This window comes from Crocodylus siamensis, chromosome 1 (genome assembly GCF_052110815.1).
Source record: "Crocodylus siamensis isolate JL-2025a chromosome 1, ASM5211081v1, whole genome shotgun sequence".
NCBI classification, from domain to species: Eukaryota; Metazoa; Chordata; order Crocodylia; family Crocodylidae; genus Crocodylus; species Crocodylus siamensis.
The window spans coordinates 115,679,891-115,698,150 of NC_143395.1; the positions used below are offsets into that span (position 1 = coordinate 115,679,891).

The following is an 18,260-nucleotide window of genomic DNA, read 5'->3' on the forward strand; positions in this document are numbered from 1 at the left end:
CATGCCCCCCACCCCCTCTGCTGCAGCAGGGAAAAGTCTGTCAGGGGCTGCCACCCTCAGCCCCTCCAGGCAGACCCAGCTGGGTCCCCCCCCCACACACACTTTGTCAGCCATCCCTCACTGCTCCAGCTAGGGAGCCAGATGGGTGGGACCAGCTCTCCTCTCTGTCGCAGATAGCACTGCCCAGCCCAGGTCAGCAAAGTATCCTGGGATGCTGGTGGGCTATGATTTAGTTTGAACCAGGAAAGGGTCTGGGACAGAAGTTTCATAAACTGGTTTGACCAAAATCAGTCAAGTCTGATACTACTTTCAACAAGGTTCATCTTAAACCAGTTTAAGCCATTTTTAAACTGGTTATGTGGACTGAATATCTTTTTTCGTTACAAGTTTAAACCAGTTTCTGATCACTTAAGTGGGTTTATATGTAACTTCTGTCTCTAGCCCTAGTGCAGCCAGTTGCAGACCCAGCCCTACCCTTTTGTCCTGATTCCCATTTCAGGCAATTGGTTGCCCAGCACTCTCTGTTATTTCACAGGGTCCTAGTTAGAAGAACTAGCCAGTCCCAGTTCCTCACACTAGCCCCATCTCATCAGACTTCTTTTCCTACTCTATTCTTATCCTTTTAATTTTGTATTTAGATTTGACTCTTTCCTCTTCCATTCTGCTTTAGGGCCATCAGAAAGGTCACTAGAAGCATAGAATGGACCGTCTCTCTGCTCTCTACCTCCCTGGGTAGTAGCCACTGTAAAGGGGAATCTGATGTATTTCCATAATCCTAGCCTGGAGTGTTGTGTTTTTGTTTTTTTTAAAGCCTGGATATTACTAGAGGCTATGAGGGACTTGATTATGCGCAGCTGGAAAGAAATGTTAGAGAGCTTAGATAGTAAAATTAAATTCTCCACCAAACTTGTGCTACCAGGGATTTTTTCCCAAAGGCATATAACACGGACTTGAACAGATTTTCACTGGGATGGCATAAGGTAAATACCTGACATGCGGGTGTCTTTTTGCCAGATTGCAAGCCTGCTTCAGTATGTTGGGGCAGTAAAACTGTTCAAAGAAAAGTCTCAATATTCCTCCTTTTATTGTGGGTAAAACACAAGTCTTGTTCTTGAATACTGGCCTTTTGTGACCAATATGTGAAATTTCAGCACAAATGCTTACAACTGTGCCAACCTTTAAGCAGCTTTCTTTGCATAAAGGAAAGAATTGAGAGCCTTACTAGACAGCAGTATTATTCCTCTTCCCACCTGCCACCGTACCTCTCATGTGCATGTACATGTACATATGAATAAAATTCAGTAACCTAAGCAGCATTACTGAGAGTTGGCTGCAAGCCTCATCTTGGTTCTAATGAAGCTGTAGATACTACTAATAAACTACAACACTTGGTAAATGCTATCAAGCAGTGTGATAGGGTTGTATCAACAAAATTTCTATAAGAATAAATATTGTTTCTCTAGTTGCTTAGACTGATTTTTTTTTTTTTAAAGGAATGAAGATGCATTTAACCTGACCCTTTTTTTAGAAAACAAAACTTATCTTTTAAAAAAGTGTATCAGTTGTTTGTTTGACTCCTTCCCCTCTCCTCTCTCCTGACCTGTAACCCTACCCATGGTTCACTGGAAGTAGGTTAAAACCAACAGTCTTGGGTGACTGGTGCTGCCTTAGTTGGGGGGGGCATGTAAACCCCCCCTGACTAGTCCTGCCAACGGGGGGGTGGTCCCCCAGGAGATCCTGCAGACTGGGGAGGGTTTCCCTGGGTGATCCCGTGATGGCTAATTATTGCAGCCACTTCCGGAAGCGCACCTAACTGGCTGCACCAGTCAGGGGGTGCGTCGATGCTCTCAAGGGGTGCACATGCACCCCCTATGCATTGCCACTGCCAACGGTGAAATATTTTGGATTCAACAAGCTGGCATTTACCAACAAAACAAAATGCCATCAGAAAATTCCCATGAAACCTTCCCACACTTTCTTCCTCCCCAAATCCCTTAAAGCAATTATGAAGAAAATTTTGATTTTTAAATCCTAAAACTAAAACTATTCTCTACTTAGAGTTTTGACTACACTTGGCATCAAGTTTGAATCCAGAATCACTGTTCAGATCTTACCTTTTTAGTAAGGACCTGCCTTTCTTTAAACATATGAACAGTTTCAAATACCGGTGTGGCAGTATTGTGCTAGGGGAGAGATGGGGTAAAATTCTGGATCCATTAAAGTAAACTGCAAAATTTCACTTGATTTGGTGCCTTGCTTTAACCCAGTGGGGACCAGTTTTTGTGATGGGCTTGTCATGTACCGTATTTACCTAATCCAAAATGACTCTGAACTTAATTAAATTGTCTACATAGAAAACGTAGAATTTTTGTTTGGTTGGTTGGTTGGTTTTTTTAAACAATTTTCCATGTATAAAATCTTATTATTGGAGGGTGGTTTTAAATTCCCATGGTTGCGGTGGGGAAAGCAGTGAAAGAGGGGCAGGAGTGAGGAGTCAAGGAACCCAACCCTGCTTCTTGCGTCTCAGCACCTGCTACCCTCTGCAGTGCCTGTGCTTAGCTAGCCCCCTTCTCCCCACCTTCCCCCCATACCCATATCTCTTAGCACCTGTCCGCCTGGTGCCTGCCTCCTGATGTGATATCTCCTCTTCCCCACTGCCGCTTACCCTCCAGCTCTAGGTCCAGCCTGACTCTGCTCCAGCTTGGGGCATGGAGTACTAGCCCCAGCCTAGCCACGCAATAGCTGTTGCAGTGGTGATAACTTTGGCTGAGCCGCAGAGCTAGACCCCAGGCCAGAGCTGCTGCCATGACTGCTGCTGCCATCAGGCCAGACTGGGGCCAAAGCAGCCATGTGCTCCATGCCCTAGGCTGGAGCAGGGCTGGAGCCCTTCCAGAGCTGGAACCAGAAGGTAAGCAGTGAAAAAGGGAGGTGAGGGTAGGGCAGAGGTGGTGATGGAGTAGCAGGAGGGTAAGTGTTGATTTTGATAAAATTTCAGTCGAAAGTTTGAACATGGCATTGTTATACTTTTCTGTAAATAAAGTTCAGGAATTTGTTAGATTTAGATTTTTTTTCTTAGAATTTCCTTTGGAACTGAAATTGCCATGCTTAAAACCCTTTAGTGAAGATAAAAAATTAGTTCTCAAATACTGGCAGGAAGTGTTGAGCAGTATGGGATCCATAAAAAGTTCTAGGTAAAAAACATAGTATTTTTTGTATGAGAGACCAGGCATGTCCCTGCAAACTTAATGACTCTTTGATTCCTTGTCAAACCCTCCTTTTTATACTATAGATCTTCTGCCTAGCACTGGGAAGATAAAAACATGAGCCAAAGGAAAGAAAATGTGATGTAAAACTGTAAAAAGTTGACAAGGGAAAGGTTGAAACTACTTTTAAAACACTTTCTTGAAATGATGTTTGTTTTAAGTTTTTGTTTTGTTTTCTTGATTTTGTAGATTAAAAGTGTTTAGTAACTCGTGTACTGTGTTTGATATCTTGTATTTGTGTATCTATTACCTGACCTCACTTGAAACCAGCTTATAAAACAGGGTAACTTCTTAAAATCCTTTATGCCCTTGAAATTCAGTAGATTATATTATTAATTTAAAAATGCACTTGGAAACTTAAATAAGATTAGAGTGTTTCACAATAATAATATAAAATGGCAACAGTCCCAAATAAGTATTCAGTATTTAAATTTAAGCTCTGTCATTTATTCTAAAGTTAACCTTCACACCTGAAATTTTTCTTTTAGATTTTGGACAGGTTTTTAAATAACATGGTTTCAGAAGCTATTCTTTTATTTCATGGTTGCAGCTGAACAGAGAAAAATTAGAAGAAAAAGTTTTTTTCTAATGTTTGGCTTTAGCAAAGTGTTTATCAGATTTACAGAAGGTTTTCTTAATTCCTTTTTTTGGATCCGTTCTCTCTTGCAGGATAACATTTTGCCATCTGCCTTTTCAAAGTAAATGGCTATATGTGGGCACTGAAAGAGGAAACATTCATATTGTCAATGTGGAATCCTTCACTCTCTCAGGCTATGTCATCATGTGGAATAAAGCCATTGAACTGTGAGTTTGGTTAGTTTTACCTAGCTAAAAACTATTTTTTTTGTCCTAAATACTTTAGATAGTAATGTAGAAATATTGTTCTGTTATCTGAAGTGTCCTCTGTAATCTGCATACTGAACAGCACACCTAAAGAAAAAAATCACTCAGCTAGTTTTGTGAGAGGATGTTTTGCCAACCTAGTTGTACATAATGTGTTTCAATATTATATTGATTTCATTTATTTGCTTTTTGGTATTTGGAATATCTGTTTTTTGTTTTGTAGTTTTTAGATAATTTTGTGACTATGGATTTTCTAGATATAAACGAAAATATCTTTAATATCTTTTGTATCTACAACATTGCTCTTATACTACCTAGATATAAAAGTAATTTCAGAAAACAGCATAAATTCAGAGAAATGTATATCTAGTCTGATGAGTGGGCAACCTTATGTTAATAGTAGGTCAGGTCCTAAGGAGGATCAAAGGGGAGTTGACCTGATATCCACTTCATAATGGGAACGTGTGGTGGATTGCCTTGCTGTCCCTCTCCCCACAACCCTTAAAATTCCTCCTACTCAAAATAAGAGCTGGGGGCTTCATGGTTGTATTAAGTTGGAGGAAAATCTGAAGTGGAGGAGTATGTGTGAGGAAGAACATCCAAGATGCCTTGCAGCCATGTGCCACTAGCTGTTTCTGCAACATTGCTTACCACTCCCACCAGTCCCCACTATTCGTAACATGTACCCTAAGCCCCTCACCACTTCTGCCAGTCCAAGGCAATGACTGTAGGCTTGTTCTTGACTGCCCGCTGCTGAGTACTGCATAAAATCTTTGTTGGTTTTGAATTGCTGAGCCTCTGATTTGTACATAAAGTTCTATGTATCAAAAGTACGACTTTTTGTACATCTCTATTCCTAACATTGAACAAATGGGTAACAATTTTGGATCTTTTAAGATTTCCTTACTAATTTGTCCCACTGTAAGATAGCAAGGAATAAATCATTTATCTGAATTTAACTTTATTAAATTTACTCAGATATTTGAGGGTGAACTGACACGCACAAATGATTCTAGTATATTCTGAGAAACAAAAAACAAGCCATAAAAATAGTGAGAGACTACTGGCATCTTCAGCACAAAACATAAATAAAGGAGCAGTCTCATGTGCAGCATATGGTTTGTAGGCCTTTTGAGTTATTGTATAATTCTTTTTTTGATTTGTAAACTGCAAAATTATATTTACTCATATACTACACCTTTTCCCCAAAAATCAGCCCCTCAGAATTGTGCATTTTAATTGGGGAGGCAGATTTTTCTGGCTGGAATAGAAACAATTACTGCTACTTCAGTGCTACTCCTACTTCAATTACTGCTCCACAAAGCAGCATCAGTGGCATTACTATTCAGGCAACTGAGGGGACTTATTGTTCTTCAATCCACAGGTGTCTTTTTGATGGTCTTAATGTTCCATTTATCAAGCTAACCTTTCTTCTAGCAATTTTGCTGTCTGATCTCTCTTCTATTTCCGTAGCCCTGCAGGCTGTCTTTTTTTCAAAATCACAGATTCCCCTATGGAGACCAGCCTTCAGCAGCAGCTAGGGCACCAACTTCTAGTTAAGCAGGAAAGTGGGGGTGAGTCAGTAAAGATTAGGCTCTCTTCTTGCTCTATACAGGCATAACTCTGAAAAGCGTATTTTCTTCTATTTGCCTTCTCTAAAATTATGAGCATTTCTGGAAGAAATACATTATTAAAAAAATCCTCTGTGTGGCTTTGTGTCATATGGAAGTAAACAGGATTGTAAACTTTTCTCATGTTGTTTTAAATTTAAGAGCAATACTAACATTCATTTTAACTCATTTTATAGGATCATAGGGAAGTAAAGCTGGAAGGGACCTTATGAGGTCATGTAATCCAGCTCCCTACTTAAGATGGGATCATCATAACTAAACCATCCTAATAAAGTGTCTCTCTAACCTGCTCTTGAAAATATGCAGGGATGTTTCTCTGCAAATTCTCAAATTCTCTAGGAAGCCTGTTGGAATGCTTGACCATCCTCATAGTTAGGAAGTTCTTCCTAACTTAATCGCCAACCTAAATTTTGTTTACTGCATCTTGAGGCCATTCCTCCTAGTCCTATCCCCTACAGCCACTGAGAAAAGGCTATCGCTATCCTCTTTATAATTTTCCTTCAGGTATCTCAAGACTGCTATCAACCCCCCTCACTTCCCCTCCCCCCCCCGACTCCTACCCTTCAGTGGTCTCCAGAATAAATAACTCAAGTTCTTTCTGTCTTTCCCTGTCACTCATACCTCCCAGGCCTGTAATTACTTTTGCCAGTCTCCACTGGATTGCTTCTAATCTGTCCATATCTTTCTTGAAGTGTGGGGCCCAAAACTGGACACAGTATTTCAGATGAGGTCTCACCAGTACTTAAATAGAGCAGGATGAATAATTTTCTTTGATTTATGAATGGCATCCCTATTAATACAACCCAATATTTGTTGGCTTTTTTGCAACAGGAGCATACTGTTGGTTTTTATTTAGCATAATTATGGTTCACATTATCCCATAATGTAGAACCAGTCCAGCCAGTTAGTCCCCAGTCTGTATTTGTACATGGAATTATTTCAGCCTAAATGCAGGACTTTAGAATTGTAACTGTCCTTGTTGAATTTCACTTGGTTAATTGTAGACCATTTCTCCAGTTTATCTACTTAATAGTGGGGTTCCCACTAGAAACTTTGCTATTGATGACTACTGGAGTATGATGATCCAGCCAGTTAGGTAGCCACCTTTACAGTGTTTTTGCTTAGTTTTGGCTTGTTAACGAGAGTGTCATGGGAGGCAGTGTCAAAAGCGTTTGTTAAGTCAAAGTATATCACATCTGCTGCTCTCCTCCCACCCACAGAGCCCATCATCCTATTATAGAAGTAAAATGGGTTTGTCTGGCATAACATTTCACTGGTGGATCCATGCTGGCTGTTCCTGGTCACCTTGTTCTCCTCAAGATATTTTGAAATAGATTCCTTGAAGATCTGTTCCATGATCTCCAGGTGTCTAGGTCAGACTGACTAGTCTGTAACTCCACAGATACTCCTTTTCCCCTTTGTTAAAGATGGCACTACGTTTGCCCTCTTCTAATCCAGGAACTCTCACCTGTCTTCTGTGAGTTGTCAAAGGTTAGACATTTCATGTGTCCCTGAATAAATTGTGCTTGGAACAACAATATTCTGGGATTGATGTATACGCACGTTCAGTGGTAATCAGGGTTTAGCAAGCAGCTAAATGCGGTGTTACTTTAGCCATAGATTCAATAATGTAATCCCACAATAACTGTACATACATACTTTGTAGTGGTTCTTATTTGGCAAATTTGTTTAAGACGCATCTCAGGACAATGGAAATGGACATATGTATGATTTGCTTTTTATCCCAGGATAAATAAGCCCAGCGCTCCCCTGACAGCGGCAGGGGAGGAGTAGAAGGCGGAGGACCCACCACATAGGCCTAGCTCCCTCTTCCCCCCGCCAACCCAGCCAGTACAGTTGGGGGGTGGGCATGTAATGGGGGCTTCCAGTTCCCCCCCTGCCACTGGCACTGACAACCAACAGCTGTTGGAGGAGGGGGGAGGGGCAGTGCTAGAGAGAGGAGCCATGCTGGGCTGGACAGCTAAGGAGTGGGGAAGCCCAGTGGGGCTGAGGAGAGATTCTGTGCTGGCTCCTCCCCTCCCTACGGCTGATGGCAGGGGTTTGGGGGTGTGCATCCAGCAGTCAATCAGGGATGGCCCACCGTTCAGCTGCCCTTTGCAGTCTCCAGCACTTTGGGAGACATGCAGGAGCACCCCCAAGCTGCTAGCCTCAGCCAGTGCAGGCAGCCTTTGTGCCCCTCATGAAAGGGTGACCTTGTGTTCTGTTCACTCCCAAACTAGCATAGCCTGCTTAGAAAAAAATCATGTAAATTGGTTCAAATCCGTCTCAGGCTTCTTAAATGTCTATCCGTAGCCTAAATGCAACCGTACAAAAAATTCACATTGATTTAAAATCTTACCTTAAGACCTTTGTAATGCAATTTTGGACAGAAAACAAAATCTACTTTTTAAATTAAAATAGTGTTCTCCTTTCCAGATCATCCAAATCTCACCCAGGACCTGTTGTTCATATTAGTGACAATCCAATGGATGAAGGAAAGGTAAGATAAATTTGCATTAATAGGTACTAAGTAAAAAGGAAAATGACTTTCTTTTTTGGAGAAGGAATTAAAGTAATGAGAACTAATGGGAAACAGAAGGGGTATGACAAGGGGATGTGGCATTAGGAGTAACTTTAAAGAAGATCCAAAGGTAGACGTGGTGGACAGTTAATACCTTGAATGACAATGGAATTACCTGTCTTGTTGAACTTGGCTGACCCAGTCAACCCAATTTTTAATGTCTTTTAGCAGTATCCCTTGCCCCTGTCTGTTTCCCTTCTATATAAAACAGTTTGGGCACTTTTACACATGCTTTGATGCATTCTGATTAATCAAGTCTGCTGGAGGGTTCTAATCAGAATGCTCCAGCGCACTGCAGCATCCTTTGTATTCAGCATCCCCGCATTTCAAAATGGTGCTAGAGGTGCTTTAACTAAAGCTCATTAAATGAGCTTTAAAGTACTCCTGTTGCCATTTTGAAATGTGGGGCACTGAATACATGAGACACTGCACACATTTTAATTAGAGCAGCTCCTGGGAGAGAATGTTAGCATTTAAACAGGGCAAGTGTTAGCATTTAAACAAGGCTTCATGAGGCTCCGTTTACATTGTTCTCTTTGAGGAACTGGGGCTTCTGTTGCCTGCTAGAAACATGGAACAAAAAAGGATAGCTATACTGTAAAAACAACCATACTTTCAGAAAAGATAAGTAAGCAGTTTAGTTACTTTCACAATCCTTTCATTTGGTGAATGACTCTCCTGTGATTCTAAGAACACGTTGCTCTCATTAATTCCTTGTTCATGTTAGCATTGCCAGTGTCAGCACAGCTATTGAATGCTGTTTGCTCGCTGCTGGAATGATAGTTGAGGTGAAAAATAGAAGAACAATATTAAGCCTCTGTTTAGGTTTACTTTCCTTTTCTTTTCTCTTCCTAATATTACCCAACTTGCCCTCCTCTTGAAATTATCCATAAAAGTAAAATAAAACTAAAAAAACAGTATTTGTTAGTAAGACAAATGCATGTATTTTGATTTCAATCATAGATGTAAAGTTGTTATACTAGATTTCATTCAGTACAAGCATGTAGAATTGTTCACTGTTAGGTATAACTCTTTTGAAATAAAGGGAAGTATAATGTCTAAGTCTTACACTAATTATTTTGCAATTAATATCATAGGCAAGAGGTAATTTTGATTTGGTTTCATATTCTGTGGCAGTTGTGCTCAACTGTTTTGGGCAGATGGGCACTGGCCAGCCCATCTGCAGTTTGGGTCTGGCTGGAGGTCCCAATCTGGCATTGGGTGGTCACAGCAGGGCCCCATTCAGTCATGCAGAGCGGGCAGGAGCATCCTTGCTCCAACCCAGCCCCATGGAGAGGAGGGAAGAAGGGGGCAAAGCCCATCCCCAGTGCAGCCCCATGGGGCTGGAGGAGGCATAGATCAGCCCCATGAGAGAGGGGATGTGACCAAGCCTTAACTCAGCCCTGCAGTTGGGGCAGAAGTAGGCTTGACCCAGCCCCAGAGGGAGGGAGGGTAGAGGCTTGACCTGGACCCATCTTGCCGTACGGAGGTTGGGGTTTGTGAATTCAGCAGTGGGGGAGAGTGGCTGTGGTTATTACCACTACTCCCTTGCCACTAAATTTCTCAATCTATAGGGAACCCTGTGGACCAGATAAGATATCTATGGGTATGTGGACTCAAGGTTGAGCATGCCTGTTCTAGGGCAGTTTACACAATCTAGTGCTCTGTATTTTGTGAGCAGGGTTATATAATAAATTTTAGAAGTTAGTTGTTTTTTTCTAATACTGGAATTAACCAGAGATCTTGGAGATTTCATCAATTTCATAGATGTTAGGGGTCCCTTAAGGGACCTTGTAAGATCATCAGGTCCAGCCCCCTGCCCAAAGGGCAGGGAGTCAGCTAGAGTCAAAGGATCCCAGCAAGGTAGGCATCCAAATGTTTCTTGAAAGTGTCCAGAGTAGGTGCTGGCAACACCTCTGGGCGGAGGCTATTCGAGGCCTTGGTGGCTTGGACAGTGAAGAAATTTTTCCTTATGTCCAGCCTAAAATGGTCTTTCAGGGGTTTTTGACTGTTGGTCCGTGTCTCCCCACCATATTATGCCCCCATCCCTCCAGCTAACTGGTCCTTTGAACAACTGCCTAAAGAAGACTGCCTTACTCCCAAGTCTCTGCCCCTATTTTTTCCCTTCCCTTCTAAAGGCACACAAGATTAATAAGATCTCATATGCTCTGCAGCCAGTGGAGTTCTTCCTTTGCATTAACCTCCCTTCTATCTGTTACCAAAGGTCATAGTACTATTATTATTTAGAGTAGAAACCGTATAGGAAGAGGACCTCAAGTGAGAAGCATAATTCAGTAAGAAAGCAGACATGAGTAGGGACCTACTGAAATTGTGATTTTGCAATTTATGGAAACCACAATTTCAGACAGGCCCCATGAAAAAGGTTGAGTGCTTTTGGTGGGCTCCCTGAAAAAACCTCACTGAAAAGAGAATGCTGGCTCCCGCTGGAAAGCCAGCAGTCCTTGTGGCCTCTGGAGCCTGCTGCACAGCCTGCAAGGGGGATAAAGGGAGCTGCCATCACAGCAAGATAGCAGATGCCCCTGCCTCTTGCCACTGATTGGCTGTGAAGGCTGTCTGTCATACGACCCTGCCTCTTGCACCAGTCAGCAGGTGCCCTTGCTGCTGATCAGTGGCAAGAGATGGGGCTACCAGGGCCCCTTGGCCAATCAGAGGCATGGGACACTATGCTTCACCTGCAAAAATAGCTGCCAGCCCCACAGTCTGCCCATGACATCTGTCAGCAGTCACCTAGAGTCTGATGAACCCCCTACATAGGAGTTGCTCATTTTTCCTGCTATTCTTGGGCATGGAAGACAAATTAAGCTGATGTGCTTGCTGTACAATTTCATGCATTATTTGAATTAGCTAAAGAAACAAGCTGCTCCCAATAATTCCAAGTAAACATGGACTAACACAAGAAGCCAAATATTTAAATTTTGAAAAATAACAACCACTGCTAAGTAATGGGCCTAACAAAGTTGGAAGGATAACATACAAGCAAAGAGTTTTGAACAGCTTATTAAGTTAGAATTTTCAGTTAATTGTATGAAAATCAGCTCCTTACTCAATATTATTTTCAACGCTGAATATTACATAAAAAATATAATGTGCTGCCTGTAGTATAGGTCTTCTTATAAATACCTTTCAAATTCTGGGATGGTAGTTTTGTCTGAGGAATACTATGTCAGTTTTTTTTTCTTGCATGCAAGTATCTTCTTGCATGCCAATCTGTCACGCCCCCATGAGATCCCCAGCAGACATGCGGACCCCGACCTTGACCCCAGCACAGCCAGGAGGTAAGTTGGCCCCGCCATGGATGGGAGTTAGATAGCTACGGAGAGTCAGGTGAGAGGACCCAAGGACTATCACGCCCCCCCCAAGCTCCTATTTGCCCCAGCCCCCTCCAGGGAGCCACACGAATGGAGTCTCACAAACAGAGCACGCAAACAGGTGTACTCTGTGCAAGTTAATGCAGGAGTTGGCGCAGGAGGGCAAGCAGGAGGCACACAAGGCTCTAGGCAGCGAGCCTGAAGAGAAGGGTCTGCATAGTAGTAGCCCAGATGACTACCTGCACCATGGTGGGGACACGCCACATCCCAAAGGTCCTCTCTGTGACCAGACCCCTCCGCTCTGGTACTTCTGAGGCCTCCACCCAGATGGAACCCGTGGTTACGGGCCTCCACTCAGATGAGGACCCTGGCACTCGGCTGTGGGGGCTGCCTGACACAACTGCAGGCACATGGGACAAGGAGCCTTGTGACACCCCTCCCCCTGCCCCCCGGTGAGGTTTGTTCTGTATTGGGAGTCTCTGGAGTGCCAGATAGTGGAGCTCCAGACCATGGTGCAGAGGCTGTGTGCCATCAGGGATTGTGAACAGGAGATTGACTCGTAGTGCCAGGACCTTCACCCAAAAAAGGAAGAGGGAAGAGCTAGGTAACCTGCCAAAACAAGGGTGGACAAGAGGAGCTCCTATACTGTCCAACCAGGTGTTTGGATGAAGGTTTTCACCAGCCCCAAGGCTTGCTGCACTAGGGCCACCTATCCCCTGGATCTCCGCAACAGGTACGAACCCCTCGTAGCACCAGTACAGCCAGCAGAGCTGCCAGCTCCTGGATTTAAGGAAGAAACGGAACCAGCTACCTCCCCTAAGAAGAAATGCAGAGACTTCCTCATGAGGGGGGAAGAGGGAGCAATCTGCTGGCCCAACCCCTGAGCCTGGGAGGTCTCTTGCTGTATCTGGGATGTAGCTGAGAAAACTTATCTGGCTCTCTGATCACTGTCGCATGTCCTTTATCTATGTAGGTACAAATGAGACAGCTCGGAGCAATCCTAGCTGGGTCATCAATGACTACACAGCTCTGGGAGTGGGCCTCAGGGTGTTGGGGGCACAGGTGGTTTTTTCTCTATCCTTCCAGTTACAGGTCATGGGCTGAGGAGGGAGAGATGGATAGAAGTACTGAACAGAAGATTGGTGCCATCATGAAGGCTTTGGCTTCTATGACCCCAGTCTGCATTTCGGAGAGAGAGGCAGCAGTCTGTTGGGAAGGGATGGCCTCTACTTCACTCCATTGGGGAAGAAGCTCTTCTCAGCCAAAACGGCTGACCTGCTTGACCAGGCTTTAAACTAAGCTTGCCGGGGGATGGGTGTACAACCACCAGTACAAGCATCAGCCACAAAATCATCAGGTTAGGCTGCTCAAGTGAACCTACTCCTACCTTAGCCCAGGAACGGAGCCTTTTCAGGAGCACAAGGAAGCCTAGGGCCTCCAGTGGCATACTTACTTGCCTGTATACAAATGTCAGGAGCTTGAGGAATAAGCAGGAGGAACTGGTCCTTCTGATAAACAGAAATGACTATGATCTAATAGGGATAATGGAGACCTGGTGGGACTCCTCCTATGACTGGACCACTGGTATGGATGACTATACCCTATATAGGAGAGATCGTGCTGAAAAAAGGGGCAGGGGTGTAACTCTATGTGAAGGAGTGGTACATTTCACTACAAGTGGGGATTGGCACCCAAGGAGGGTGACTGAAGTTAAAATACAAGGGGAGCTTGGTGAAGGGGATACAGTGGTAGGAGACTACTACAGACCTCCTCATGGGAGACTTCAACTACCTGGATGCCTCATGGGAAGAGCACTCAGCCAAATCTGATCAGTCACAAAGTTTCCTCACATGCATGGATGAGCTCTACCTTTCTTAAGAAGTTTATGGGCCATCAAGAGGAAAGCTGCTGCTGGACCTGGTACTGGCCAGAGCAGATGATCTAGTCAGCGACCTAAGAATCAAAGGGAAGCGGGGAGACTGTGACCACGAGTTGATCACTTTCACTATCTATTGCAAGGTTGGCAAATCAGTCAGCAAAACAGAAGTCCTCAACTTCAGAAAAACCAACTTTCATAAGCTCAGGCTGCTGTTGAGGCCCTGAGAGGCCATGATTTGACAGGGAGGGGAGTTCACAATGAGTGGTCACTCCTTAAGGAAGTGGGAAGTCGGGGAGAAAAACCAACAGCAACATTGGACCCCTGCTAAACCAAAGGGGCAGCTGACAACTGACCCCCAGGAAAAGCCATTCTGCTTAATGATTACTTTGCATCAGTCTTTCACCAACCCAAAGGGACCACCCTGCCTAACAAAATGTGGGATGGCCAGGATGAGGGTGACTATATGCCCACCATTGACATAAATCTTGTGACGGGAACACCTTGAGGGGATGGACACCCACAAATCAGATGGTCCAGACTGCACCCAAGAGTGCTAAAGGAACTCACAGACGTTAGCTCAGCCACTGGCAAGGATATTTGAGAACTTGTGGCGCTCAGGCAAAGTACCTGAAGATTGGAAGAGGGCCAATGTGGTACCTATCTTCAAGAAAGCGGGGAAGGAAGATCTGGGAAACTACAGGCCAGTCGCTTTGACCTCAGTCCCTGGAAAGAACTTGGAAAAAAATTATCAAAAAAACAATTATCAACAGGCTAATAGAAAGCAAGATTCTGAGGGATAAGTCAGCGTGGGTTTGTGGCAGGTAGGTCTTGCCTTACCAATCTCATTTCCTTCTATGACCAGATGACTCATTATCTGGACAAAGGGGAAGAGGTTGTTATAATATATTTGGACTTTAAAAAACCTTTGACCTGGTGTCTCATGATGTCCTCATGGAGAAATTAGGGAACTGTGGCCTTGACTTCTCTACAGGCCAGTGACTGGGGAACTGGCTCTGAGGTCAGACCCAAAGAGTAGTAGTTGATGGAACAGAATCAACAAGGCACGGTGACCAGAGGTGTCCCCCAAGGCTCCATTCTTGAACCTGTATCCATCAATGTCTTATAAATTATTTGGACTCTGCTGTTAAAAGCGGACTGGCTAAGTTTGCTGATGACACCAAACTATGGGGAAGAGTGTCCACACATGAGGATAGGCTGGTGATCTGGGCCGACCTTGACAGGCTTGCAAGGTGGGTGGATGAAAACCTGATGGCACTCAATATGGAGAAATGCAAGGTGCTCCACTTTGAGGTGGGGGGAACCCCGCATCATATTTATAGGCTCAGCAGTGCTACATTCGCTAGCACCGCGAACAAAAAAGACTTGAGGGTCATGATTGACCACAAGATGACCATGAGCCACCAATGTGATACCGCAGCTGGCAAAGCAAACAAAACTCTGGCTTGCATCTACTGATGCATCTCAAGCAAGATTAAGGAAGTCATCCTCCTGCTTTTTACTCATCCTTGGTGAGGTCATAGTTGGAGTACTGCATCCAATTCTGGGCTCCACAGTTCAGAAAGGATGTGGAGAAGCTTGAAAGAGACCAGAGGAGAGCCACACAAATGATCAGAGGGCAAGAGAGCATGCCTTATGAAGAGAAGCTCAGAGGCATGGTACTCTTCAGCCTGGAGAAGCGTACGCTCAGGGGTGACTTGGTGGCATCCTATAAGTAGATCAGGGGTGTAGATCAGGATCTGGGGGATTGCTTGTTTACCAGAGCACCCCAAGGGAAGACCAGGACCAATGGTCACAAACCCCTGCAAGACTGTTTTAGGCTGGACGTAAGGAAAAACTTCTTCACTGTCTGAGCCACCAGGCCCTGAAATAGACTTCCACCAGAGGTAGTGCCAGCATCTACTCTGGGCACTTTCAAGAAACATTTGGATGCCTATCTTGCTGGGATCCTTTGACCCTAGCTGACTTCGTGCTGCTTGGGCAGGGGGCTGGACCTGATGATCTTACAAAGTCCCTTCCAACCCTATTTTTAGAGCCAGGTAGTTCCATAAGATAGAAGCAGATTATAAAACCAAGGGAAAAAGGTATCTATTAAAATACCGAAGTTAAAATGCTACAAGGAGAAGTAAAGGAAAGCTGAAATACTTTCAGAGAAAATATTGCAGAATACAAGTTATAATAGAAAGCAGCTTAAGAAGGCATAGTCAGTTTAAGCAAGTTGAAGTGTTTGAGAGAAATGGATTAGAAAAATAAATTTTCAACATTATGGTTCATTTTTATTAATTGTGTTTGGTTCATGGAGCAATATATTTTATTGTGTTGATTAAAAGTTACAACCTGTGTTTTAAGTGTTTTCTATACGTTTCTGTGAACATCCATTGATGCTGAAATTAGTAGGATTTTTGGCTGCTCAGCATTCCTGTATTTCAGGCTACTTGCATTTATAATTAAAGATTTACAAATCTTGTAAAGATTGAAGCATCTGTATCAGAAAATATTGGCCTTAGAGCCATATGTCTATTTTATTCACATGGCAACTTACAAGAATTAACAGGTGTTGTCGTAGACCTGCAAGGAGTGCAGTATGTTCTTCAAAGAGTCTCACAAGCAGGTTTGTTCTCTTGGACAAGAAACTTATCCAGAGATGCCTGCACAGGCATTTGAATAATGTGCCCCTGAAAATAAAAGAGCTTGCAGTGCTGTCACTGCACAGCCAGGGGAAACTTATTCAAATATCTTAGTGTACCCTGCAACCTCTTGCAGTCTGTCTGGAGACGGATGGCAGTGGTGCACAGGGCAGCCCTGATTGGCTGACCCAGACCAGGGTTACTTTTCTCCTGGAAGAGCCATTTTTACTGTGGGAGAAAAATCCTGAACATGTTTGCTCATGGGTTCTACTGGGAGAGCAGCAACTTTCCTAGGAGAACCTAAATGTCTGTACATGGCCTAAGTTGCTCTGCCTCAGTGGGGAGAAAATAAAATGCTTCTCTTACCTTTTGCTTCTGAGTAACTTAATAATGAACAGCAATGGGGAGCGAACAGTAGTGTTTCATGTTGACCTGTCAGATTTAAAGAATCCCTTGATTCTCAGCTGCTTCAAACAGGGATTGACAACCTATGGTCCATAGGCCAGATTCGGCTTCTGGAGCTGTTTGATCTGGCCTGTGGACATGGGGCTTCAGCAGTCAGATTGACCCAATTTGGATTGGAGGTGGAAGGCTGTGTAGTGGGTGGGCAGTAAAATCCATTTGCCACCACTGCTGTTCCCAGCAGTTGCTCACAGAAAATACTTGCTGCTGCCACTTTTTTTCCTGTGGTGATATGGAAAGTTCATCTGCCTTTGGTGCTTTTCTCTCCGGCAGTGGGGGTCTTCAACAGTACTTGCTTTCTTCTGCCATCGCAGAGATAAATTACACCTGCAGACACTTCCTGTGCAGCCTCTGGGAAAAGCTAGATCCTACCATCCATCTTCCCTCTGCCTTCTGGGCTTCCTTGGACCTGACCTGGGCCTATCTGGTCCACTGACTGAAAAGGTTATCAACCATTGGCTCAGAAAATACAAAATGCATGAGCAAAATCTTTTCCAGCTCTGTGTTAATCTAAAATGTCAATCTGTGTGTTAGGGCCATGACAAAATAAATAGGAAGTAAACGTTGCATGGTGATGGCACAAACAAACATTTATCTCTGCAACTCTTGTCTTCATTAAACTGTGTCCTAATTTTTAAAAACCTTCTAACACAGATCATGCTGATCGCAAGAGATTTTGATGTATGAGTGAATGTGCATCTAATATCATGGCAGTTTCTCTTCCTCCGAACAAGAGTTGTGGTATTTTAAATTACCTTTTTCTTTCATTCTTAAAGCTATAGTAGTACTTGCTCTAATTCTTGCAGCTCCTGATTGGCTTTGAATCTGGAATAGTCGCACTATGGGACCTCAAGTCAAAAAAGGCAGATTACAGATATACACATGATGAGGTAATAAGTTATTCTAAATCTGATTTTTGTGTTTGCATGGTTTAAATGTATTTTCATATCATGGTTTAATAGTTCAGTATTTGATAATACTTTGTATATTAAACATTTAAAAGGGAATACTGTATTTCCCTGTTGATGACAATACAGAATCATTTACCTATGCCATTATAAGCTAATGGTCTGCTTTTAAACATATTTGTGGAATAAAAATTACAGTTTTTTCTTAATGATATGCTGCATATTTGGCCAACTTGGTTTGGGTCTGCATGCAATTTCCCTTGTTTTCGTTTAGTTCAGTATGTGTTATTCCTTTTTTAGATAGTTTACAAACTTAAACACTTCCTTTAAAATTCAAAGAAAATTATTTTTGAACCAGACTAAATATTGAAACAAGGGTGAGGTTTTGTAATGAATAACTTTCAAAATGCTGTGGTGTTGGCAGGATAGGCTCTGAGGATTTCTTCAAAGTTTTGCGAGTGTATCTTTACCAGTCTGTCTGGTTTGGGAGTTTATTTTCTTAAACAACAAAAATAAATTTAACAGTTGAATCTGTACAATTTTGAAATTTGCAAACAGTTCTACAAGCTGAGAGAGATTAGCAATGTATCACATTTAGTAGAAGGTTGGGGGAGCGGTGTTCAGTTAATCCAGGAAACGTGAGAGGCAAGGGTATTTTTGTGGTACTTTTTATGGGACCAACTCCATAGCTGAGGGAGAAGTTTGACAAGCTTTTGGGT

At 43.2% G+C, this 18,260-nt stretch overlaps 1 protein-coding gene across 5 annotated transcripts in view; it reads left to right on the top strand.

The window, feature by feature from the left end:
* STXBP5 (syntaxin binding protein 5) overlaps positions 1–18,260 on the top strand; it is a 207,713-nt gene that overhangs the window by 74,709 nt on the left and 114,744 nt on the right. For all 5 annotated transcript variants that reach the window (XM_090041024.1, XM_090041030.1, XM_090041038.1 and 2 more), the window contains exons 5-7: positions 3,933–4,067; positions 8,174–8,237; positions 17,440–17,523. In XM_090041024.1, the coding sequence (XP_089897150.1) occupies positions 3,933–4,067; positions 8,174–8,237; positions 17,440–17,523 (283 nt within the window). The remainder of the gene's footprint in view (positions 1–3,932; positions 4,068–8,173; positions 8,238–17,439; positions 17,524–18,260) is intronic.